The sequence below is a fragment of the Psittacula echo genome (assembly GCF_963264785.1).
Source record: "Psittacula echo genome assembly, chromosome: Z".
In the NCBI taxonomy this organism is placed as follows: domain Eukaryota; kingdom Metazoa; phylum Chordata; class Aves; order Psittaciformes; family Psittacidae; genus Psittacula; species Psittacula echo.
Genome location: NC_137742.1, coordinates 84,410,483 through 84,435,698, shown reverse-complemented (window position 1 = coordinate 84,435,698; position 25,216 = coordinate 84,410,483). Strand labels below are relative to the sequence as shown.

Here is a 25,216-nt window from a genome sequence, read left to right as displayed (position 1 = left end):
TGCTGGCAGTGTGTTCAAACAGGGGGGAGCTGTTAAAAACACCAGTGTGATACTGGAGATCTGACCAGAGGGAAGCAAAATCCCTTCCAGTACAAGTGATCTTATCTCTTCCCAAGCTTGCTGTGTGCTGCCACAGCATCTGCACCTTGCAGAGGGGCTACAGCTCCCCTGCCAGACCTGAAGTGTGAGGCAGCTGGAGGTGCCGTGAGCTGGGCTTGTAGTCAAGCCAGGAGCTTTTGCAGTTGAGCCTGGGCTTCCTGGAGCCACAAAGTAGCCTGGGCTCGCTTTGCAGGAGCTCAGTGGGATGAAAGGTGACAAGAAGCTAAAACCAAATCTGTGGGGTTTTTTTGTTTTCTAAAAAGGCCCTCTTATGGGTGGCACAACTGCAGTAGAGATCATATGTTAGAGACCAGGAGCAGTGCAGGGGCAGCTTCTGCTTTTGCCTGCTGTGGTTTATTCATGTCCCTGCCCACTTGTTTTATGTACTCTGGTGAACCCATTCAGCTGCTGACACAGCAGTTTGGGGCCATGCAGCTTTGCCTGCATGCAGCCTGGCCTTCAGTGCTCCCCATGACCTTTTGTCCACACAGTGTTTCCATGACACCAGTTTTATTACATGCTTTTTCCTAACAAGTCCAATGCCCACCCTGAGTCTTCAGAGCTAGGCAGTGGCTGCAAGGCGATGGTTAATGGTGGGCAAATACCTGTGGTGGAGAGCAGGGATTTGGAGAGGTTAAAGTCCTTCCTGCTGTATGAGGGAAGGAACTGGGAGGGGAAATGCATGCATAGGGTGATCAGTTGATATGGGCCAGCCCTTATTCCCTGCCAGCACAGCCCAGAGACCCAAGCCCTCAGTAGGTGCCCCCCACTCTACTGGGAGCACCCAATTTACCTTAAGGACATCCCCCCACCACTACAACTGCGCCACGTAGCCTCATCTGGGGTGCCAGCACATGCTGCAGCATTGCCCTTGCTCCCTCTGAACCCTCTTCTCCAGATCCCCAGACCCATGTGGAACCACACAGCCATCCCCACAAGTGCAGAGGGGACAGTGTGGGGGACACAACACATCAACACGAACCACACCAGCGCTACCCTACACAGCGGAACATGCACAGTGGTGGTCTGGGCACAGGGGGAGGCCCAGGCTCTGCCTGCTCCTCCAGGCTCCAGTTCCAATACATATCACATAAATCCCAGTAGTTACACCCTTGGGGTGCTGGTTCTGGGGGTTTGCTGCCCCTCAGTCAGGCAGCAGCTGCTCCAGCTCCTCCTCATTCAGGCAGTTGGTGGTGACGATGTGGTCCAGCTGCTTCATGTACCGCTCCAGGTCCTGCATGAAATGAGGGATGCGGGCCTTCTCCAATACCCCAAATTTCTTCAGCCGATTCACATCTTCATAGGAGACCTGATGGGAAGCAGGGAGGCGGAGTCAGCCCCCCCTCCCCCCCGCCCCCCATCCCAAACCATGCCAAGAAAAGTGTCTGTCCCAGCCCTGCAGCTCACCAGGGATGGGGCAGCCACAGCTGCTTTGGGCACCCTGTGCCAGGGACTCAGCACCCTCACAGGGAAGAGCTTCTGCCTAAGAGCTCATCTCAATCTCCCCTCTGTCAGGTTAAAGCCATTCCCCCTTGTCCTGTCCCTACAGGCCCTTGTCCAAGGCCCCTTTCCAGGTTTCTTGAGTCCCTTTAGGCACTGCAGCTGCTCTAAGGTCTCCCCTTAAGGAGCCTTCCCTTCTCCAGGCTGAACACACCCAGCTCTCAGCCCATCTCCATAGGCTGGGACAAGACTCTGTGATCAGTGTTTCCCACTTTCTCCTTGGCTGTTACCTTTCCAAGTGCAGCCAGCAATGGGAAGTTGATGGTCTGCCGATGGCGCAGGATGTGGAGAATCCCATCCAGGTAGACCTGGTCCTTACTGAAACAGCCTGAAAAAGCAGGAGAGGCCAGGGAGCAGGAGCCTGGGACCCCATCAAATTCCACTCACCCCAACACCTGCTGACCACTATAACCAGAGCAATGGCACTGGGCTGGGGTGATATGAGTGCACCAGATGTTTCTAGTTCAAGGCCAGGATTGCTGGATCCCAAAGATTGAGCACTGGGGAGCAGCGCTGGTGACCATGGAGGTAGCCAGAAGCAGTGAGAGCCCCAAACCTCTCCCTGGGATATTTTCACCTTTCCTCCCAATTATTTGTGATTTTTCTTTGCAGCCTGCCTGCCTTATTACTTTACCCCAGGTCAGCTTTGTGTCACTTCCAGTCTGTATTCCCTAGAAAGCAGCCATTAAAGCCCACCCCCCCCATCAAAACAAAACATCAAGAAGAAAGCTTAATAACCTTAAATATGTCCTAACTTTAAATGCTAAAAGCTGTCATTACATCTTCCTCCTTACCATATTTTTCCATTTTTTACCATTCCAATTTTCACCAGTTTTTTACCTTTACTATTTTTTTTCACGGCAATCCACTGCAAGAATCTAAATTGTGTCCAGAAATGCTCATTTTATCTCTCTTTTGGCTGCTGCCTCCTTGTGTGAGTCGCTCCCATCAGACTGGAATCACCTGATGGGAACGGGGAGTGATGTGGGTTGGGCAGAGCCACCCTTTCCAATGGTGCCATGGCCACAGGACCAGCAATTCCCAACCCACCCAGGTGCAAACCAAACCCACCACTGTTTTTTCTTCTAAAAAGAATATAAAATCCCTTTCAAATCCCAAAGGCTTTGCCCCCTCCCCCCCCCCCCCGAACATTACCTGGCTGCGAGGTGTCAGTCTGGCCCCGCTTTGCCCGCACGCAGTATTCCCACCGGATGCCAGCATCCTGGACATACTGCTCCAGGTCCTGGAAGAGGGCGGAGAAGGAGAGGCGGCTGGCGCGCTCAATGGTGTAGTAGAGCAGAGCTGCCCGCCACAGGAAGGGCTGCTTGCGGAAGAGGACGCTGTGCAAGCTGGCCAAGCCTTCCTCCGTGGGGTTGGCAGGCTTCAGGCTGTACTGCTTGCGGCCCTCAGAGCTGTGCCAGGGCTGGCGGGTGTTGTTTACCCCCCGGATGTAGTGGGTGCCTGAGGAGGAGGGTGGGAGTGAGCACCAGTGGCCACAGCCTCCCAAAATCTCAACTCCCAACACCCTTTGCCAAGTCACATCCATGGGTACTGGCTCCAGTCCTGGCTGGAGATGCTGCCATGGGACATCAGCTTGCTCTGCAGTCCGGGCAGGCACATGGGTACACGGGTGGGTGCTTGACACCCCCTGGCCCCTCATGCAGAGAAGGACCCAGTGGCCTCACCCCCTTCCAAAACCTGCCTCCAGGATGCCTCCTGCAAGGACCCAGGGGGTACCACCATGTCTGTAGTCCCCACAGCCCCAAGGCCATTACCAGCCAGAGAATGCTTCCAGCATTGCCCCTGCTCTGCCCATCACCCACAGTCACTGTACTGCTGACCGATCTCATGGCGCAGCATCCCCTCCAGCCAGTGCTGCCGGGCCCCAGCCAGGTTGATGGCCAGCGTCGGCCGGCTGTCCTCCACCATCATCACCGCCTGCGACAGGAGGTCATCAGTGAGCTGCACCACCACCTGCAGAAGAAAGAGGCAACCTCCATCAGCACTGCTGCAGGAGGAGGAGATGCTCAGTGGGGTCTTGGCTCTAAGCAGAAGCTGATGGGGGGTGAATGATAAGAAAAAGTCACTGACAATGTGTCCAGCACTGCTGCACCATCATCAGCTTGTGCTGCAGCTCCTCAAAGAAACCACAGGCAGCAGGAGCAGGCAGGGAGGGCACTGAGAGGAAAAAGATGATTCCACACACGGATGAAATAACTCCTTTATCTCTTTACAGCCTCCTCCAGCAACTCTCTGCCTCCAGTATTCCCCTTCCCACCCCCAGCTCATTCCTATGGGCTCCCCATAGTTTTATGTCCACACTGATGGCCATCCTTGAGACCTGCCTGGTCCCACTCCTCCATCTCCACTAGTGGTGGGATGGCGCAGTAAAATCAGACACTGAAACAACCAACAGCACCTGCTTTGTTGTGGGTCCAACCTCTAGACCCCCAGTAAATACCCCATAAGGGAACCAAGGCTCTGGCTCCATTTTCATGGACTCTCCTGTGGATTCTCCCGTGGATTCTCCCTTTCAAGGCTCCACGACTGGAGCACTGATGACAGATCCACACCAGCCCATCCTCGCAGAAGGATCTGCATGTGCCCACTGCAGTCACAGCAGGGACAGGCAATGCATGCAAAGGACTGGTGAGTATCTTTACAAAGAAAATATCAACTATTTTGGGAAGTGATGGAGCCAAGACTGCTGCTCTGTGTTAACAGGAGGTAATGTGCCAGCCAAGCAGCACTTTCTCATCATCCAACTTCAGCCCTGCAGCAACTGAAAGCCACATCAGCAGAGGAGGCAGCCCCGGGAGCTCCCGCATTCGAGGTTTGCTCAGGACGTAACAATTTCATCGCAAAATTCATCCCCCACATACACATTAACTCTAAACCCCATCTATTATTGCACAGCTGACATCTTTCAAAATGAAAACGTGCACACACATTGCTACAGGACAATTCTTCGCATTTTAAAACAAAAACAAGAGGAGACTGAATTGATTGCTTTAACTTATATTTATTATTATGCCAAGCTGCTCATGAAAACTGAAGTGCAGCAGAACAGAGCATACCACCAGGCAGACAAACTGGTATCAAATGCTTACAGTGCAATTTCTTAGCTGTAGTAAAATACACCAGCATGAAGGAGAATCCCTCCATCTCTGAGAAAAGACTTGCCAGTTCACTTCTGAGTTGTGTGTACTCTTGAGCTCTGTTTCTGCTACAGTAAGCAGGACAAAACACGTAAAGATGCAATTTTGCTGCCCTCTCCCATGTTTCACCATGGACCTTGGTGACCTGAGATAAACTGAGGCAGGGAACTGATGCAGAGTAAAACTAGTTTTATGCTCTAGGTTCATTTCCAGCAAGATCATCACGACCAGCCTCATGAGTTCTCATGGGAGTTTTTGGTGGGGAGAAGACTTCTCGAAGCAGCAGCAGCTTCTGTTGTCAGCAATGAGAGGCAGGAAAGGTTACAGCTTCACCACAAGCAGAACTAAGGAGGTGGGAATGAGCCAGGTTTTGGTATGATTTTAACCAATTCCCATCTCATAGGTCAGCTCTGTGTGATGGTAATACAACCCTGGATATCTGACATGGCCATCCCAACTGCCAACTAGTGGAGACTGAAATCCTGGGATGCAGGAGGGGAGAGCCACTGGACAGACTTTAAACCTTTAAACAAAGAATCATGGAATCCCAGCCTGGTTTGGGTTGGAAGGGACCTCAAGGATCATCCAGTTACAACCCCGTTCCACTAGACCAGGTTGCTTCAAGGCCTGTCCAACCTGGCCTTGAATGTGGATTGGGCATTTTGGTTCTCCTGAGCCTTTGCCTAGGACAGAAGGGATTTCTGCAAATCTCTTTCTGTAATGCCCCATCCCTGGCAATGTTCAAGGCCAGGCTGGATGGAGCCTTGGGCAACCTTGTCTAGTGGAAGGTGTCCCTGCCTGTGGCATTGGATGATCTTAAGGTCCTTTCCAACCCAAACCATTCTGTGATCCTATGGTGACGTTTTGAGGTACTGGCTTGTGTTCTTTTATCTTTTCCCCTTTTTTTGGCAATGAAGTGATATATTTTTCTCACTAAACAGAGGTGCCAACAGTCCCCACATGCAGAGCCAGCCATCAGAAGCAATGGGAAGGGACACTCCACAGCTTTGCACACTCCCGTGACACAGCCCAAGGCCCTTCTCCAGCTGCAGCCACCCATCCACTCACTGAGCAGCAACACTTGCCTTATCTTGGGACCCCCCAGCTTTGCAGATGGTGTTACAACAGGGTCTGTGACTTCAGCCAAAGTCCTATCCCTGGAGCAGCAACAGCAGCTCTCCATGTTTGTGACCTCTCATGAGCTGTGCAGGTTCCCCAGCGCATCCTCATGGTCCATGAAGCTTCTGCTCAGGTTTTGGGGATGCAATGGAGAAAGAGCTTGTTCCCAGACGGAAGACCGCTGATGGCACCACGGCAGAGGTTCCTGCCTCACCCCAACTCCCTGGAACTGCTCAGGAACTTGCATGCCAGGAAAGCTCCATCACTGAGCAGCTTGGAGGTGGAGGGGCACCTGTGGTGGGATCCAAGATGATGCCAGCTACCACTGTTGAACTAACAACACTTCACAACCCCAGAGATTGCCACACAGCACTTACCAATGGGGTCAGGGGTTTCTCTGCTGCAAACTGGCAGCTCGCTCCCCAAAATCCATATGGAGACCTCTGAGCTCCAGCAGTGCCAGAACAGTTCTGAGCCAGAGAAAAGCAGAAGAGCTTCAGGATCTGCACCTTGGACCCAATAAAGAAGCTTTTGAAGATGCCAAGTTAATAATTGTGCAAATACTTACCCAGGAGCATGCTGCCTGCAGTGCTAGTAAGCAGGATCCTGCCTTCACTGATGGACGCTGGGGACAAAAGGCAGCTGCCTGAAATGAGTGTCACCAGCCCAACCATGCTGTCTGAAGTTAGTGAATGTCACCAGTGCGGGAACACTGCCTGCAGCGAGTGAGTGTCACCAGCCCTGTCATGATGCCTGCAGCAAATGAGTGTAACCAGTGCAGCCACACTGCTTGCAGTGAGTGAGTGTCAGCACTGCAGCCAGACTGCCTGCAGTGAGTGACTGTCACTAGGGCAGCCTCACTGCCTGCACTGAGTGAGTGTCACCAGTGCAGCCACAGTGCCAGAAGTGAGTGAATGTCACAAGTGCAGCCAAGCTTCCTGCAGGGAGCGAGCGTCACCAGTGTGGCCTTGCTACATGCAGTGACTGAGTGTCACCAGTGTAGCCATGTTGCCTGCAGTGAATGTGCGTCACCAGTGCAGCCACAGTGTCCAAAGTTGAGTGAATGTCACGAGCGCAGGCACACTGCCTAGAGTGAGTAAGTGTCACCAGCCTGGCCATACTGCCTGCAGTGATGAGTGAGTGTCACCAGTGCAGCCAAGGAGTCTGCAGCAAGTATCACCAGTGTGGCCACACTGCCTACAACGAGTGAGTGTCACTAGAGCAGCCACGCCACCTGCAGTGTGTGAGTGTCACCAGTGCAGCTAAATTGCCAGGAGTGAGTGAATCTCATGAGTGCAGCCACTCTGCCTGCAGTGAATGTCACAAGCGCAACCACACTGCCTGCAGTGAGTGTCACGAGCGCAATCGCACTGCCTGCAGTGAATGTCACGAGTGCAGTCACGCTGTCTGCATAGAGTGACTATCAACAGTGCAGCTTCACTGCCTGCAGTGAGTGAGTCTCACCAGTGCAGCCATGCTGCCTGCAATAAGTGAGTGTCAGCAGTGCAGACACAGTGCCTGCAGTGCGTGAGTGTCACCAGTGCGGCCACGCTGCCCGCAGTGAGTGTCACCAGTGCGGCCACACTGCCTGTACTGAATGAGTGTCAGCAATGTGGCCACAATGCCTGCAGTGAGTGTCACCAGTGGAGCCAGGCTGCATGCAGCAAGTGACTGTTACCAGTGCAGCCATGCTGCCTAGAGTGATTTAGTGTCACACTGCTGCCACTATGCCTGCAGCGAGTGTCACCAGTGTGTGCACTCTGCCTGCAGTGTGTTCACCAGAGAGTAAGTGTCACCAGACCAACCACGCCGCCTATATTGAGTGAGTGTCACCAATACGGCCATGCTGCCTGCAGTGAGTGAATGTCTCCATTGTGGCCATGCTGCCTGCAATGAGTGAGTGTCATCGGTGCAGCCACACTGCCTGCAGGTGGCTGGCACACCAGTGGGTCAGTCTGGGGCTAACAGAACCGCCACTGCTAGAGTTTTTCATCTCAAGAAAGCCAGCACAATTAGTACACATCAGGGAAGCAAACAGCCTGGGGCACAGCAGGTGGAAGTCAAGAATCATAGACAGAGGGGTGTGGAGTGGGGAATACACATGTGAAACCACCCCGCTTCCCAGCAGGGTGTTAAATCATCAGTGATGCAGAAATTGCAGCAAGTTTTTGTCCAGTACAAGGAACAAGCTTGGCCAACATCGCTGTACCAAAAGCACATAAAACTCTTCCCTCCCTCAGAGCAACTGAGCAAAATTCCTAATGGGTAACAATAAATGAATCAATGCTTTAAAGTTTTTAAAAGCACTTACAAAAGTTCTCAATAAAATAGCCATGGATCTCACATGTTGATGTGCAAATGTAATTACTGAACACTGTGTTCCTTTGAGCAAAGGGAAAGTTACACGGGGCTGGAAGCCAGTTGTACACCAACATGTAAGGAAAAAGATGTTTTTCTGCCCAGCTAGAGCATAACTTGGGTTAGACTAATGGAGAAGAGGGGAATAGCTGAATTTAGTCAATAAAATCAATAGATAGACCACAACAAGCAAGTCATAAGTGCAGATCTGTAAGTAAGACTGGCCAGCTGCTAGGCTGGGTACTGGAACTGGTTCCAGGTACTAAAAGGCAGCTGAATTAGAATCACAGAATCACAGAATGGCTTGGGTTGGAAGGGATCTTAAAGCTCATCCAGTTCCATTCCCTGCCACGGGCAGGGACACCTTCCACTAGAGCAGGTTGCTGCAAGCTCCACCCAACCTGGCCTTGAACACTGCCAGGGATGGGGCATTATAGGAAGAGATTTGCAGAAATCCTTCTGTCCTAAGCAAAGGCTCAGGAAGACCAAGATGCGCAAACCACATTCTAGGGCCACCCCCAGGAAGTATCAGGGCAAACCAAGGAGGCTGGCAGAGGAATGTCCCCTGGGCAGGTGGGACCTCAGGAACTGCTCCCTCCTGCATGAAATATGCTGGGTAGCACCAAGCAAGTTGGTGCTTTAGGGAAATCCTTGTGAATGACCCTGTTTGGAGATGGAGGTGAAAAATCAGAGCTAGGAAGAACAGCCTGGCCACAAGGCAGTGGTGAGGAAACCGCCATGCCAGCCAGCACTGTGTGGGCTCCTGCCCTGTGGCCAACAGCTGAAGGGAGCACCAGGAGCCAAAGAAAGCAAAGCCAGGTTCAGAAATACTCAGCACTTGAATCCAGGATGGTGGAAGTTTTTTGCCCACACCTTGCTGGCAGAAGGGGGACAAAATGCCCCTTAACCAAAGCTGCAGAACATCCCACACTGAATGCTGCTGGGGTCACTGGGAAACCAGATGAAGAGATGCTGAACTTCTCCCCTTGCTTCATCCCACATGGCTACTGTCAAATGTGCCCATGTATTTCCCAGCCTTAAAACCAAAGTGTGGAGTTTCAAAGTGCCATTATCCAGCACAGCCCACAGGAAATCTCTTCCCTGGCTTTGCCTGGCCATGTCAGTGAAGGCAGCTGTTGAAGATGTTTGCCATACCACTGCAGGAGATGACTTCCTCATGGTAACTGATACCTCATGCAAGCAGCAAATGGCTCCTTGCATGGCCACGCAGACAAGCAGCAGCTCCTCTCTCTACTTCTCAAGCATAAAAGGGAGATAAAATGAAAAAATCATGGGAAATAGATGGGGAGCCAGCACCCATGTCCTAGCACCAGGGTAGAACAAACACAGCCAACATGGAAAGGATACTACATATGAAAAGGCCACCATGACAGAAGACATATTTCCTCTTTGTACCCAAAACATTTCTTCTTAATGAGTCCTTTTTATCAGAAACTAAGTATTTGTATTTTACAAGCAATGAAGCAGGGACACAGATTACCTCCCCCACACAGCCTTCCTTCTGCATGTACTTTCGGATCACAGACCAGATCTGGCACTTGCTCAGCAGCCTCCCGCCTGTGGCGACTTCAAAGCTCTCGTAGGTCCCATACTTCTCCAGGACAGCACGAATGATCCTGATTGCCTGTTGCACAAAGAAAGGAAACATCAGTGCAAACACTCTCCTGTTTATAAACACATTTTAGAATCACACATGCAATAATACCCAGCGGACATAACCCCACTGTGAAGTGGTTCTGCAGTATCTAAAGATCCAAGGAGACTGAGCCAGTTGTAGGTGGCCACCAGGACAGACGGACACTCAGTACAATCAGCATGACCCACAGGATATTCTTGCTGCTTTTTATCACCCTTGCAAGCATCTGGTGTAGGAACAGGGCAAAGCAGAAGTGAAAGAGCATTGTCACAGCACGCTGCCTCAGGAGGTTAAAGCCAGGATTATCTTCAACTTTTCTGCTTTCAGTTCTCCTTTCCAATCCTAGCGCTTGCACAAAGAGGTCCAGCTTACCAGCTTGCTTTTTACTCCAAGAGTTTTATAGTCATAGAACAGTTTGGGTTGGAAAAGACCTTCAAAGCTCATCTAGTCCAATCTTGTGCAATGAACAGGGACACCTTCAACTAGATCAGGTTAATCAATTAGATCATTTCTCACTGAAGGGCTAGACTGCAAGCTCAGCAGCAATACTGCTTACACCTCTCCAGACAAGGTTCTGGGCACAACCAGTGGGCTGCACACCAACAGCTTTTTCACCTTGGTTAGAAGCAGCACGTGCTATTTTATTATCATTAACATTTATGAAGTGTGTATAAAATAAGAGCATTTAACAGCACATTTCCTTTCCCAGAAGGGAGTTTTCATTGTAGACATTTTTAAGCAATGACTTTCTCCATCCTACTTATACATATTCCAAACCAGACGATGACTTTGAACCACTCCTGGAGTTTTTCCAGCAGTTTTATTGCATCTGTAAACCTGGCTGAGCTGCTGCTGAGCTTCCCAGGCCAAGGCTCCTGCTCCTGACTGATGCCTGTTTACCTTCCTACTGCTGAGCATAGAATCTTCAAGTCATAGAATAAACCAGATTGGAAAAGATCTTTAAAATCATCAAGTCCAACTGCTCCTCGGCACTGCCAAAGCCATCACTAAACCATGTCACTAATGGCCTTGTCTACACAGTTTTTGACCCCTCTTTGCTCTCAGAAGAGGTCCCATCCCCTCCTTCATCTCTAAGATCACCCAGGATCAGAAGATGGGCCCTCAGCACCACCTCCAGCACTCAAACCATCCAAACCTTGTTAGAGGGACTTCATGGTCTGTATCTAATGAACAGCCTCCTTCACCCCAGAAGGTCCTGATTTTCCTTCCCTGAACAGTCTTCTCTGCACAGCTCGTTTTTATTCTCCAATCACTTACTGTGTGAGAAGTTGTGCAGTTTTTTGAGTTGCTGAGGTTTTTACAGTTGTTTTTGTTGGTTTTTTTTTAATCTGGGTGGTTTATTTCATTCACTGAATATTCAGGATGATTTTTGCAGCATCACAAGGTACCTGCTGCTGACAGCTGCAGAAGAAGGATCATTTCTTCCTCCCACCTCTGCTCAGAAACTTGCTCTCTCCTCCTGGGGGACCTAAAGCACCAAGCCAAGTGAAACCCAGTACAGCTGGTGCCCAGGAGTAGGATGACCAAAGAACTCCAGCTTGTCCTGACTAGCAAAATTCCTAAGATCTCAAGTTCAGCATTCTGAGAGGCACAGAGCATCCCCCCGGGCAGCCCAAAATGATGCACCCATCATATGCAGTGGCATAAATTCTCCAGCTCCAGTTTTGTGCTGGTGCTGCTCATGATCCCATGACAAACCAGGGATGTGATCTCCAGGGGATGATCCCCCACCATGGGGCTAGAAAAATCCTCCTGGTTTATTTCTCCCTCCCCCTCCCCCCCCACAAGGCACATGTAGAGGAGGTGGTGGAACAGTAAGCTGGAAGCGGGGAGATGGTGTTGGTTTCACAGAATGATAGAATGGTTTGGGTTGGAAGGGCCCTTAAAGCTCATCCAGTTCCAATCCCCAGTCACAGGCAGGGACACCTTCCACTAGACCAGGTTGCGCCAAGCCCCATCCAACCTGGCCTTGAACACTGCCAGCAATGGGGCAGCCACAGCTTCTCTGGGCAACCTGTGCCAGTGCCTCAGCACCCTCACAGGGAAGAACTTCTGCCTAAGATCTCATCTCAATCTCCCCTCTGGCAGGCTAAACCCATTCCCCCTTGTCCTGTCCCTACAGGCCCTTGTCAAAATTCCCTCTCCAAGTTTCTTGTAGCCCCTTTAGGGCACTGCAGCTGCTCTAAGGTCTCCCCTTAAGGAGCCTTCTCTTCTCCAGGCTGAACCAGCCCAGCTCTCTCAGCCTGTCTCCAGAGCAGAGCTGCTCCAGCCCTCGCAGCGTCTCCATGGCCTTCTCTGGATGGGCTCAACAACTCCACATCCCTCTTGTGTTGTCCTCAGACCTCTTCTCCAAGGATGCTGGCTTGGCAAAATGTCTCATTTATTTAAGCTCCATAATTAATGCAGTTTTTTTTTTTTTAATAAAGGCATTTTATAGAAAATAGCTGGCAAGGAAAAAGGTTTCCCAAAATAAAAGAGACTGGAAAGAGGTCACTGCAGGGTACAAGCAAAGGAACAGTGACATAACTGTCCCATTGCACTGTCAGTGTAGAACTTGGAAAAACACTGGTAGAAACTCAACACTTTACATCTCTTGCAAAGGGTTTCAGGATCCAGGATAAGACTGTTCATACTGATTAGGAACATTTAACTTCATCTTTTACTACATTGTAAGTCAAAAAGATAAAGCAAGTGGGGAAATAGCTCTAAACAACTCATTTTACTGTATTACTAAGAGAGTGAAAAGCACTTAAATGCAGGAAGAAAACACTGAAAAGCCACCAAGGTCTTGATGGGGGTGAGAGCATCTCCCCTGCCACAGCACCACTGGCACCAGTTTACCCAGGAAAGATGCATTGGAAATACTAAGTGCTTAGAAAGCTGGCTATAGGAAGAGCCTCAATCATCAGCATAATAATTCAGGCAGATATGTGGGAAGTAATGGAAAAATAAGTAAATACTCAAAAAACCACAATAAATAAATTGGTGAAGCAGTTGTTATTTGAAACCAGATGTAAGCTCCAACTTGGAGGTGGAAACAAAACACTTCTGGGGTGCAAAAATGAACTTAGGGTAAGAGGTTTTATACCTGCTCCCACATATGCAACCAAAATGGTCTGTGTGGTGGAAAGGATGCTCTTGCAGAAGTGAGATGCCCTGTATGAGGAGTGAATTGGTTCTGGGGTATGCTCCAAGCACAGAGTGAAGGGATGGAGCAGTTCCATTCCCTGCCTGCACCTATGAAAGGCTTGTGTGCAGGCAGAGCACCAGGATCGTTCCTACCTGTGTGTTCCCAGTGCTGTTTGCACCCTACATCCACACATTACTACTACCTGTAGCAAAGAGCCTGGCAGGACTATTTCAGTCGTGTATCAGCAACAGGTACAGTTAAGCAAAATAACAGCCTCCTTAAGTGGAGTGTACATCAACTGTTACCATTACTGACAAAATTTGGTGATGCTGTAAGGATGCCACCCCACCAGCAACTTTGAGGACTTCCAGAGAACAAGCCAGACTTAACCTTCAAGATAAGGACCATTTCCCACGTGGTCACCCATGTGCTCCAGCTTCTCAGCTGTTACTTCTACAGCAACAAGTGTTAAATAAAAACACTAACCAAACACCAGCGAAGCGCCCCTAACGGAGCATCAGCTCCTAACCACCGCCGTGCATCCATTAGCACGAGCCAGGCTGGTGCTGGCGGCACCATGTACGTCCACCACGGTTACCGCGGACAGCCTTGTAATTTGGCGTTTACAAATCACGGACTGAGGGCGATGCAGGCAGGATGTCAGAGGTGTTGAGAGCCGGGAGGGAAGGCGGGCAGCCGAGTGCCACATGGATTATGGACCAGCCATGAGTGGTCCCAACGTGACCCATCCCTATGACATCACCCAACAAGAAGGGTACCCACACCTTCACGGCACGTGGCGGGAGGAAAGCGGGGAACAGGGTCCGGTCCCTTCTCCTCCTCCTTCACCTCCCGCCCAGCATCGTCTCGTTCGTCCCCCGCGGGCACCTCCCCGCGTCGTCCCCGCCTTACCTGAGCCACGAAGCGATCGGAAGCGGCCGCGTACTTATCCAGTACAGCGGCGGGCACGGGCTCGGCGTACTCGAACTGCGGGTCATACGCGAAGCTGGCGCGGAAGAACCGCTCCCGCTCCGACTCCACATTGCACGGCCGCAGCGCTACGAGCAGGCAGGGACTCCGCCGCCCGCCGCCCTCCTCCCCGCGACCCCGCGCGATATGGGGCAGGGACGCGGCGGCGCGCAGACCCCCGCCCATCCCTGAGCCTTCGCTCCTCCGCATCACGGCCCCGGTTTCCGACAGACGCCGGGTTCCCCGCAAGCAACGGAGCGCAGGTGGCGGTGTTGGCGGGGACGGGCAGGAGCAGAGCGGCGGGCCATGGCGGGCGGCCAGGGTGGGTGCCGTGCTGCCACCCAGCCCCGCCGTCGCCGCCGGGTCCAGCACCATGGCCTCCAGCGCGACACCGCCACAGTCCGCGCCGCCGCCCCGGGCACGCGCAGCGGCCCGCCAATCGGCGCCGCGCCCTGAGAGAAAGAGCCAATAGGAGCGCACCGCTTGCGAAGAGCTCGGCGCCGCGCTGCTGCCCGCCCGGCCCCGCCCCGGGCTCAGCGGAACGGAATTGTGAAGAGCGGGGCACGGCACAAGGAGGCCTGAGGGACGTGTGGCGCTGCGCTCCGTAACGGGGCCTCGGAGTGCATCCTAGCTGTATCCCCATCCCGGCTGCATTCCCAGCTCAGCCTGCATCCCCAGTCCAGATGCATCCCCTACCTTGGTTATGTTACCAAACTGGGCTGTGTCACCAACCCTCTTTGTGTCACCAGCCCAAGTTGCATCATCACCCTGGTCATGTCACCAACCCCAATCATTTGTCACCTCAATCATGCTGCCAGTCCTCTCACATCACCAATCCCAGCTTCATTGCCAAGCACATGTCTCTTCCCAAAGCCCCAGCTCCTGGGGTGCCAGCGAGTGCTCAGTGCTGGGTGCTGGCTGGTGTCACTCACCCACCGGGCAAGGACCAAGCAGGCTCGGAAAGCAAAGTATATTTATTATTTTGGCAATATGCTGATTCTGAGCTGGTCTTGCCCAGGGCGCCTGACTACATGCCGCAGCTGGCAGAGCTGCTCTTGGAGGCCATACCTGCTGTAACACCCTCATGCCACCTCCGTGACCACCCTGGTAAGGCAGAGCCCACTCTTATGCAAGATGATCTGTCCCAAGTCAGCAGAGGCTACAGCCCCATGTGCTCCACAGCCTCCAAAGTGCCTAAACATGGCTTGCTAGCAATGACGGCTTTTGCATACGGTGTAATTCACAAGTGGGATGTTAATGAGCTGGCAGTGCGGTTAATTATCCACCCACTAGTGGGAAGTGACAAGCCTCTGTAGTATAATTAATTGTCATTCCCCCCAAAAAAAACCCCACTCAGTGTGGAAGTGGGTGCCAGCCCATCCACCTGAGCTGCAGGTCTTGCTCCTTTTCCTTCCAAACTCAGCTCCAAGTCCTTTGCTCCCCTGCATGACAGCTTGTGGTGGCTACCAGCATGGAGAGAAGCTGGCCCTCATTCCTTTCAGTTCTTTTTGGGTTCCTTAAGGACCTTGTGCCCAGGTAGGATCTTCCCCGCCTTCCTCGCCTCTGAGCTGGATCTCACCTGCAATGGCTCCCCCTGCTTCTGTGCTTTCCCCAGCAGGATTTCGTTGATGGAGCTGAGAGTCAGGTTGCTGAAGACCATGTTGAGGTGGTCAACGCCTCGCAGCTCCTTGACGTGCACCTTCTGCTTTTGCTGGTCACGCCATCGCTTGCACAACTCTGAACTGCGTGTGTTGACTGTGTCATCCCCATCACCATAGATCATGTCCACAGGGTCCTCATAAGGGAAATGCTCATCATATATGTAAGTTTCCACGGTGGGGTAGCCTGTGCCGTAGAGGCAATATGTGTCCACCCCAGGAGGGGGCAAGTCCTTCAGCAAGTCCTTCATGTCCTCCCACATGTACCAGCCGTCCTCCAAGTTGACATCAGTGAAGAAGCGTTTGTAGTCCTGGTAGGTGTAATTGTAGGAGGGTGTGGAGATGAAAACATGGGTCTCGGGCCAGGCCAGATTCGTTGGGAACATCCAGGGACTGGTGGTGGTCATGCGCTGCTCTTCACGCAGCTTGATGTTGGACATGAGTGGGATGCCCTGATTGTCACCTGCAGGACACACAGGGGCTTGTCAGCAATAGCACTGAAAGGTACTCTCACAAATGGGGCTCCTTGTGGGGCTGTGTTGGGGTTAGCCCATCCAGCTGTGACTCACATCTGTCTCCTGGTCTGGAGTATGACTCCATCTCAGATCTTTCCCTGCTGAGCACTCTCCTCACCCCTCTGGCTGCAGATATCCAGAGCAACCTTCCAAACTCTTCTCTGGCATCACATCTTTAGCTGTTGGAGGGGCTGAGTGTGGACAAACCTGGACTTGTGATGGCCCTGACCAACCCAGCCCTGGACATTCCCTGCAATCCCAGCACCTCCACACCTGCTTGCAGGGACAGGAGAGAGCTGAGCCCGAGGATGGTGCTGATAGTAGGTGGCCAATGTGCATGTCTCCTGCAAGCCTTGGCATTGTTGGTGTGTCTGGAGTCCTAAAACCACACAACAATCCCAGATTACCTCTGGACCTTGTGCCAACAGAGAAAAATACGAGGAGGTGACTTAAGAGTGATGCAAGGGGCCAGATGATAAATCTTCAAGCACATGATTTTTAACCCCATGCATTTTTGGAGGCTCAGCTTGTGACCTGGAGATATTCTGGGTTGTCAGCATTAGGCAAATGGCTGTGGCTTTCTAGGCTGCAAACAGGCTAAAGAGGAACTGGGCTAAGGGAGATTGAAGCCTGAAGATAGCAAAGTCTATTGGGGGATGGCCTCCATGTCCTCTACTGCAGAAGAGATGCAGGGTTTGCAGCAAAGTCCAGCAACCTCACTGTCCTGCACGGATGGAGGTGGTGCAGATGCCTAGGGAGGCGGTGGGATGGGGACAAGCATGACCTACACTGCTGCTCTGGCCCCAAGATTTGTGGATGGGTGCTTTGGCACCCCTAGCCCTTGTTGCATAGTGCAGGCTGTGTTGCAGGATGTCTGGCAAGAACTGTGCAGAAGGAAGGATATGGCCAGGCTGCAGGTGGACCCAGCATTTTTCCATACACACAAACCCACCAGCTCCAACCATGGAAACCAGAGCAAACTCTAGAGCGTGCCCTGGGCCACTTTCCTGCTGCTGGGGCTGTGGTAGGAACCTCCATGATGCCTTCTTCACTGCAGGATGCAGCAGCATCAGCACCAGAGCACAAGTACTGCCTCCACAGACCCTTCAGCCATGTATCCCTCACCTTTTCCACCACTGTGTCCCTTCTCTGCCCACCACTACCCTTCCGTTTGTGCAGGAGGGAAAGAAAACCAAGAAGTGGCTGCAAACAGTCACCCACCAGACGCCAGCACACGGAGGGGCTTGACGGACCCTCCCCATGGGGCACCCAGGGAGATGAAGCCCCCAATGTACTGGTCCTTCCAGGCCTGCGTCTGCTGCAGCAGGAAGTAGAGGATGTTCAGGTTGCCCATGCTGTGTGCGATGAGGAAGACGCGGCGCTGGTACTCATCATGCATCTCCTCGATGAGTGCTTTCAGATTCTGGAAGTATTCAGGCTGCTCCTCTGTGGACAAGAGAGACACCAGCTCTCGGCCACCTCATTTATGGCCACAGGGTTTTAGGGCTGGCCCTAGGAACCCTGACCAGACAGAGGTGTGGGTACAGTGGCCATACGTGCCACCATGCATTCACATGACAGCACCCACCATTATGGGTATCAACCACTGCCCAGGGGTTTCCCCCTAGCAGTGGCTCTCCCAGCCCATGACAGCCACCCTGCTTCCCTCCCCAAAACCCAGACTCACGGGGCCCAACCCTCCAGTCATAAGGAGCTGCCCGAACTGTCTGGTCCCTCACATAGCCGTTGTTCACCAGGTTCTGCACCAGTGTGTGGAGGTAACCTATGGGCAGAGAGAAAGGTGGGAATGAGGTCTGTATTCTGTTGATTTTCTCCACCCTTGCTGTGGTCATGGTGACAGTGTTTTCTGGTAAGACCTATAGCTTGGTGACTCCAGCCAGAGGTGGTGGCCCCACATGCACTGGGGTCAATGATGCATGGTCCCTGCCAGCACTCAAAGGGAGTGTGTCCCTGAGGCCAGGGTCCCTCACTTGCATGTGCACTGGGCTCTCTACACTGACAGGGAGCATGTGAGCTACCTGGACACCCCGGGACTCTCCTCCTCTCACCTGCCAGCTTGCTCTGATCCAGGTATTCCACGGAATAGGTCTTGCCAAAGCCAGGCACGCGGATGTGCACCCCTGGGGCATTGGACATTTTCCGAGAGGTTCGGTTGTACACCACCCTGAGGGGACAGGGCAGAAAGTAGTAGAAGAGCCACATCCCCAAGGGGGCTGGAGCACCTCCCGTATGAAGACAGGCTGAGAACACTGTTCAGCCCAGAAAAGAGAAGGCTGCATGGACACCTCATAGCAGCCTTCCAGTGTCTGAAGGGGGCCTACAAGGATACTGGAGAGGGACTCTTCACAAGGGACTGTAGTGATAGGACAAGGGGTGATGGGTTTAAACAGAAACAGAGGAAGTTCAGGTTAGATATAAGGAAGAAGTTCTTTACTGTGGAGGTGGTTAGGCCCTGGCACAGGTTGCCCAGAGAAGCTGTGGCTGCCCCATCCCTGGCAGTGTTCAGGGCTGGATTGGATGGGGCTTGGAGCAACCTGGTCTAGTGGAAGGTGTCCCTATCTGTGGCAGGGATTGGAACTGGATGAGCTTTAAGGGCCCTTCCAACCCAATCCATTCTATGATTCTATGATTCTACGACATGGGGCTGGGACGGACATCACTGGTGGCAGCTTGGACCTGGGCAACTGTTTCTAAACCAGCATCCATGTTGATGGCCTGGCATCTCAGGACAGGAGGTTCTGATGGAGCAGACTGCAGCAGACCTCTCACTCTGTGTCCAGGCAGGGTGGCAGCACCTCCATTGTGCTGCGCATGAGCACATGTCATGGGAAAGGTCTGGGCACTTGGAGCAGGAGCCAGCCAGCTTGTTCCCAAACAATCCTGGTGTTCCCATGGGTTTCTATGTGTGCTAGGTCATGGCCAGCAGGGGAGGAGAGGGAAGGGAGATCCCTGGTAGGTCATTTCCCTAGGAGCTCCTGGGATGGGGGTGAGCATTACCTGGTGTTATCGATCCAGCAATCAACTCCCACTGGCAGGAAGGTGTTGAGGTTGAGCCAGATGGTGAAATAGTCCTCGGTTTTGCGGTAGCACATCCAGTTCACCACATCTGGCTTGTCCAGCTTCGCTTCCAGCTGGTTCCCGAGACACCCAGGCACTGGAGGCACCACGGAGGGAGAGCAGAGACAGCTACAGACCCCATCCCACTTCTCCCTGCCCCAGGAAGGACTTCCATGAGGATGCCTGCCTGAGGATACCTGGGCTGGAGCAGCATCCCTAGAGAACGTCCTGCTCTGGGCAGGAGTGAGGGTGTTCAGATCCAAGATGCAGCTGAGCATGGAATGGACACTAAAACACATCCTCAGAAACCTCTTGAGCTGCCTTTCCCACAGTGTGACCCCCAGAGCTGCTACCCTTGGTCCAAACGTGCCAATCGCCACCAGCACAAAGCATGCTGGATTGTTGCCCCTGCCTGGCTGGATTTCCATGTCCTCTCCTGGCTGTAGCTTAGGGAACGAGTCGGTGCTGCACAGGACTGCCCAGCTCTGCCACACCTCCAGCACTGTGTCCTGGGGTGGCAGCACAGCTCGAGGTGAACAGAGTCCCCAGGGAGGTGAAAGTCACCCCGGTGCTGGCTCCTGAGGCCTGCACTGTTTTTCTGAACTTTAAACCCTCCATGCAGGCTGCACAAGGTCTCTGGAATGGTTTGGTGCTGAGCAGAACCATATCCAGTGGGAATTACTGCAAATAGTGTGTGGTAAACACAGTGTGGCTTCAAGCAAGTTCACAGCCTGATGTGTGTGACCTGTGTTCTCTCAATGGAGGGTGACTATCACCCGAGTATTTGGTCTGCCTCAGGGAGCTTCAGTGTGGTTCCCAGCAGGAATGGGACACGCATCCCGGTGCCACCCTGATATATGTGCCTGTGGTGGGATCAGGCACCATGGAAAGCATTCCCAGCTGGTGTGCAGGAACCAAGAGCTGGATCCTGGTGCCAGCACTGGCCCTGACGATGAGGACATGAGGTGAAAGTACTGCAAGGGACTGGTGGGCTGGGAGCACTCTGTGGTGACTTCCATGGCCCTAGCAGGTCTGAGGACTGGCCAGCAATGCATAACTGGGGATGGTGTGGACCTTCATTGCTGTTGCAGACACTGTCTGACAGATGACCCGTGTAAGATGCTTCTACCAAGGACACCACAAGCTGCTTCATTGCCTAAAATCCCTGTAGATGCCTGCCCTGTGCTGCTCTTGGACCCATACTCAGGCTTTGCTGCGGCTTTGAAACCCCAGAAGCATGGTGTGATGGGAGCCATGCTGCCTGGTGTTGGGGCTGAAGGATGCAAATCAGCAGCATCTCTCACCTGAGCAGGATGGTCCCCAACAGCCTTGAGTGTCCCTACACCCAGAGGTCTATAGGTGCTGGTGTTTTGGGGTACAAGGGCATCCTGGAGCTTTTCTCCCATCTCACCCTGGCACTCACAGTGTGGCACATTCATGACCAAGGAGTACAGGGGCATGGCTGCAGGCTCTGAAAGCCTTGTCACATGCGAAAGTGGAAGAAGATGTAGAAGTTGCTTCCCTCAACCCGCTTCAGAGCTTCCTCACCTCTGTGTCATCTCCTCAGGGATACAGGGAGGCTCTAATCCTGTCTTCAAAGCATGTGGCTGGAGATCAGGCTGACCAGTGGACCTGGCATACGAGAGCCCAGGCCGGGAGTGGGCAGAGGGCGTCTCCTTGGCCAGAGAAGAATGGGATGACAAACTGGTCTGATGCCTCCCAAGGATGCACAGCCAGCATCCCCGGCCCTGGCACATAGCCTGAGCTCTGCCTCCCCTTCCAGAGGACATTAGGTAATTATTAAGGGAGTTCCTGTGTGGGCAGAGGGGTTATCGGTGATCCCAAGGGCACTGGGGGCTTCTGGGACATCCGCTCCAGGGGGATGGGCTACGTACGGATGCTGAGTAGCACGTGGGGCAGCCAGACACAGCTGAGCACGGGACAGGGGCTCAACGATGCAGTAGGGGCATGGGGTGATGCTCTGACCATCACAGATCACCCTGAGAAGAGGCCCCTGGTGACAACCACCCAGGTCTCTATGGCTGAGCAGGACCAGTCTCAGGACATGGGGGCTCCAGACACTGTCCAAGGCTCTCTGGTGCCTCTTGGAGGGCAATTGGCAGGGTCAGCCCTCAGCATTGCAGCAGGGCTGTTCTGCTTTTTCTCTTCTCCTTTTAAAGGGGAAACTCAGCTCGATTCAGGAAAAAAAAAAAAAAAAGAGTAAAAACCCCAACTCTGCTCAGCAGAGGTTTCATGGCAAAATCCCAGCTCTTGTCCCCAGTGATGGCACAAAGAGCAAACGAAGGCAGAGCCGTGCAAGACAGAGGGACCAGCTGGTGCTGCTGCTTCCACCTCCTCGAGGTGATGCCCCAGCCCCTCCATACACCTCCTGGCTCAACCTCCTCTACACCATCCCCTGGGCAGGGTGAACAGTGGGTGGGATGCAAGATGGATGCCCTTCAGGTAACCACTGCCAGTGGTGGTGGGTGACACTGGATGGGGTGGGATTTGGGGAGCAAGGGGTGGTGGATGCACTGGCAGCAGCAGCCAAGGGAAGCAGCAGATGAGGGTGTGCCGCAGCCCCCATCCCACTGCTAGCAGAGCCCCCCAGAACCAAGCAAGCCCTAAAATATGCTCTGGGCCAGCTTTGAGATATTAGAGCCCCATTGGCTTTCTGGGGTGCTCAGCTTGACCTCCTACCTCTGTGCAAGCATAGCCAGCCCTGTATCCCCAGCCCAGTGGACTGGAGGGGACCTGGGAGCCATGTGTCACCTCTCCTTGATGGCTCCTGCACCAGGCTGCAAAGAGCCCCCTCACCCAAGAGCCACTGAGCCGCTGGCATGCCAGTGTCACTGCTGGGTCTGGGGATGCCCACCCGTACCCCATGTGGTGCCCATGCCGGTGTGACCTTACCAAGTACCACGGGTGGCGTGCTGTTGGTCGGGGGAGCTTCTGGGGTGGTGGTGGGTGGAAAGAGAACGTTGAAGAGCCAGAACTGGGACGCGGGCTGCAGGAGCAGCGACAGCGTCAGCAGCACAAGCCTGGTGCTGCTGCTCCCCATGGCCGGGATCCTCCGGACGTCTCCAAGCAAAACAGCCTTTGATATTTTTTACGCAGGTCCAGCCAAGGGCTGCAGGGGAGGGAAGAACTGCAAGGGGCTGGCCCTTGCAGACAGGGGAGGAGGAACGGGGAGGGACGAAGGACTGGCGTTGGGGACATGCCATGAAGTCTAGAGGTGCCCGGCGGCTCTTCGTGCCCCGAGGGCGCTGCTCGGGGGTACCGGCAGAGCGGGCATGTGGATTTAGGAGCTTCCTGGTACCTTGGTGTCCCTCTGCTGTGTGCTGGCGTTGTGCACTTCCCCATGCACGGTGCTCCGCGAGTGACCTCACGGGGCTGCCCGCTCCTTGCCCACTCCTCCTGCTCCCTACCCGCTCCTCCTGCTCCCTGCCTGCTCCCTCTTGCTCCTCCTGCCCTTGGCCTGTGGGGCTGATGCTGCCACAAGGGCACTGATGGGAGCTGCTGGCAGGTCCCTAGCTACCCTGGAGCACAGTCCAGTCCCATGAGAAGGAAGAAGGGTGACACCTCAGCTTCAGTTGTTTCTGCAATGCACGGCCGCAGTGCCTGCTCTGAAAGTGTCCCTGTGATGTGTTTCGTAGGGAAGGGTTACAAATCCATGTGAGGATGCAGGAATGTTCTCCATGTGACACACAACCCTTACCTACTCCACTGGGAGACTCCATTGCCTCAACTCAGCCAGTCTCCTGGTGAGCCCAAGCCTTGGTGTGCCCAAGGAAAGCCTTACTAATCTCACAGATGAAGCTGAACAAACTGGCTGTGGAGATGAGAAGGTTAGATACAGGGTGTGGGGGCTCCTTATCCCATCTCAGTGCTCAGAGTCACCCTTGGACTGAGCTTGGTGGCACCAGCTGAGTGTTCAGGACTCAAGGGAGGAAGGATCTGTAGATGCATCTTGATTATGCTCTACATGTTGGGTAGAAACCTGAGGAGCCTCTACGAGCATGAACAGGAGCTAAAAGAAATCTTTGCTCACCCTGAGTCCTGCCCCATGCTCTGCCCTTATCAGGCTCTCTGCCCTGCAGCCCCTCTCTAGGCAGACCCTTGCTTGAGGGATGTCTACTTAGCCCAGAACTCATCATGGCATAATTAACTTTTCTCCTTAAAATCACTGCTGTTGGCTGTCAGCCTGGCAAAGCTGTTTGTGTGTGGTTGAGGCTGTGGGTAGTGGGAATGGTCTCCATGCTTTGGTTTGCCTTAAGGACCACATGTAGGGCTGCGCCCGGGAAAGGGCTGTGAGATGGGAAAATTGGGGGGTTTAATTATTATTTTTCTGTTTGCAGAAAGTCAGCAGAACAGTATGGCCATGTGTCTGATCAAACCTTCACCTGCTGGACCTGATGATGCAGTCAGGGTGAAGAGCTGCTCCTTGTTGGAGAGGACAGAGGAAAGCATTTGAGAAGAGGTAAATGATGCTGAACCATGGTGATGGAGCAGAACTCAAGTGTTCATGGGCTTGCCCCAGCCTTCCCATTGTGCCACAGTCGTCCCAGTGTGATTCATCCTTTCCAGTGTGCTCTAGCAGGGTAATGGGCTGGTGCTGAGCAGAGGATGCTGTGGGGGGAGTTACAGCCCACCCGCAGTGCGGCCTTTTGATCTTCTGCATGCAAATCCTTCCTACCCAGCATCTTCTCTGAAGCTGAGCTCTGGGGCAGAAAGCTGCTGCTTCCCACCTCCTCACATCCTGTGGGAAAGGGAGAAAGGCACACACAGCCTTTCCAGAGAGGCTTGCCTTCCAGCTTGGTCAGGATGGGAACACGGGCCCCAGCAAAGTGGGTTGGCTTCAAGAAAGCTCTAATGATGGGAAAATGTCTTCTTTCTCCCAGGGAGGATGAAGTGCGCGGTTGGGTCTGTGTGGGGCTTGAGGGCACTGGTGGGTGCTGAGCTGGTCCGGTGGATTCCCTTGGAGCAAAGGGGCCCCGTTCTGCAGGGCTGGAGAAGCAGAAGAGCAAACCAAGGCCTGGCTGTTGGCAAGGCTGCTGCTGAGGCTCGGGCTCGAGCCGCGATCGCCCCAGCACCAGCGCACGGCACTGAGCGCGGTGCGGCCCCGGCCCTGGCGCGGCCCCGCGGCCGCTGCTCTCCTGCCGCCGGATTCCCCCGGAGCCAGCGGAGCTTCTCAGCCGCTCACAGCTCCCTCTTGCTGCTGCCAGCGCATCCCTGCGGCACCAGCGCTTCCCGGGCGCATCCAGGGTCGGTCCCGTGGGAGCGCGGCTCGTGCCAAGACCCTCGTCGTTCTCCTCCCCCTCCTCCTTTGTCACCGTGGCTTCTGGCTGTCCCCAGCAGGGCAAATCTGGTGTTTGTACCTGCCAGGGCAGGGTAGAAGTCCTGGTCCTGGTGATGCTCCTCGTCAGGGGAGGATGCCCTCCACTGTGGTGGCTTTGTTGGGGTGGAAGAGGCCAAAGCAAGTCCTCACATTGTCCCTCCAGTGCCACAGTGAAGTGGGGTCCTCACTGCCTGTCTCGAGCGTCCCCCAAAACCCCAATTGTCAGCCTGGATAGCTCAGCTGGGAGAGCATCAGACTTTTAATCTGAGGGTCCAGGGTTCAAGCCCCTGTTCAGGCGAAGGCTTTATCCTTTAGGAGCTCATCCTCCTGCTGGGGCAGTCATTCCTGGGAGAGCTGAGATGGGAATGAAGGAGGAGACTGTCTCCTCTTGCTCCCTTTCTCACTGATGGGGGTTCAGGTGCCCAAACCAACCATCTTCAAGTAGCTTCCTCAAAGGCTGGGTTCCTGTTGTCACCTTCTTTTTCTATGTGACAACCTCCATGAAGATGCTGAAGGGATTGGAGCATCTCTCCTAGGAGGTAAGCCAGGCTTTTCCCAGTGGTGCCCAATGTCAGGACCAGAGGTCACAGGCACAAGCTGAAACACAGCAGACTCC

General features: G+C 53.6%; 2 protein-coding genes across 2 annotated transcripts; both read right to left on the bottom strand.

Moving 5' to 3' along the window:
* Positions 1 to 1,243: 1,243 nt before the first annotated feature.
* On the bottom strand, positions 1,244 to 14,386 carry MATCAP1 (microtubule associated tyrosine carboxypeptidase 1; the record flags this gene model as incomplete). Its single annotated transcript, XM_080638596.1, has 6 exons — positions 1,244 to 1,408; positions 1,830 to 1,927; positions 2,755 to 3,060; positions 3,441 to 3,573; positions 9,736 to 9,879; positions 13,955 to 14,386. The coding sequence occupies 6 exons, from the start codon at positions 14,384 to 14,386 to the stop codon at positions 1,244 to 1,246; spliced, it is 1,278 nt and encodes a 425-aa protein (XP_080494722.1).
* A 1,123-nt stretch (positions 14,387 to 15,509) lies between these two features.
* On the bottom strand, positions 15,510 to 22,323 carry LCAT (lecithin-cholesterol acyltransferase; the record flags this gene model as incomplete). Its single annotated transcript, XM_080638187.1, has 6 exons — positions 15,510 to 16,132; positions 17,406 to 17,630; positions 17,872 to 17,967; positions 18,254 to 18,369; positions 19,203 to 19,359; positions 22,176 to 22,323. 6 exons carry the CDS (start codon positions 22,321 to 22,323, stop codon positions 15,510 to 15,512), a joined length of 1,365 nt encoding a protein of 454 aa, XP_080494313.1.
* Positions 22,324 to 25,216: the final 2,893 nt, after the last annotated feature.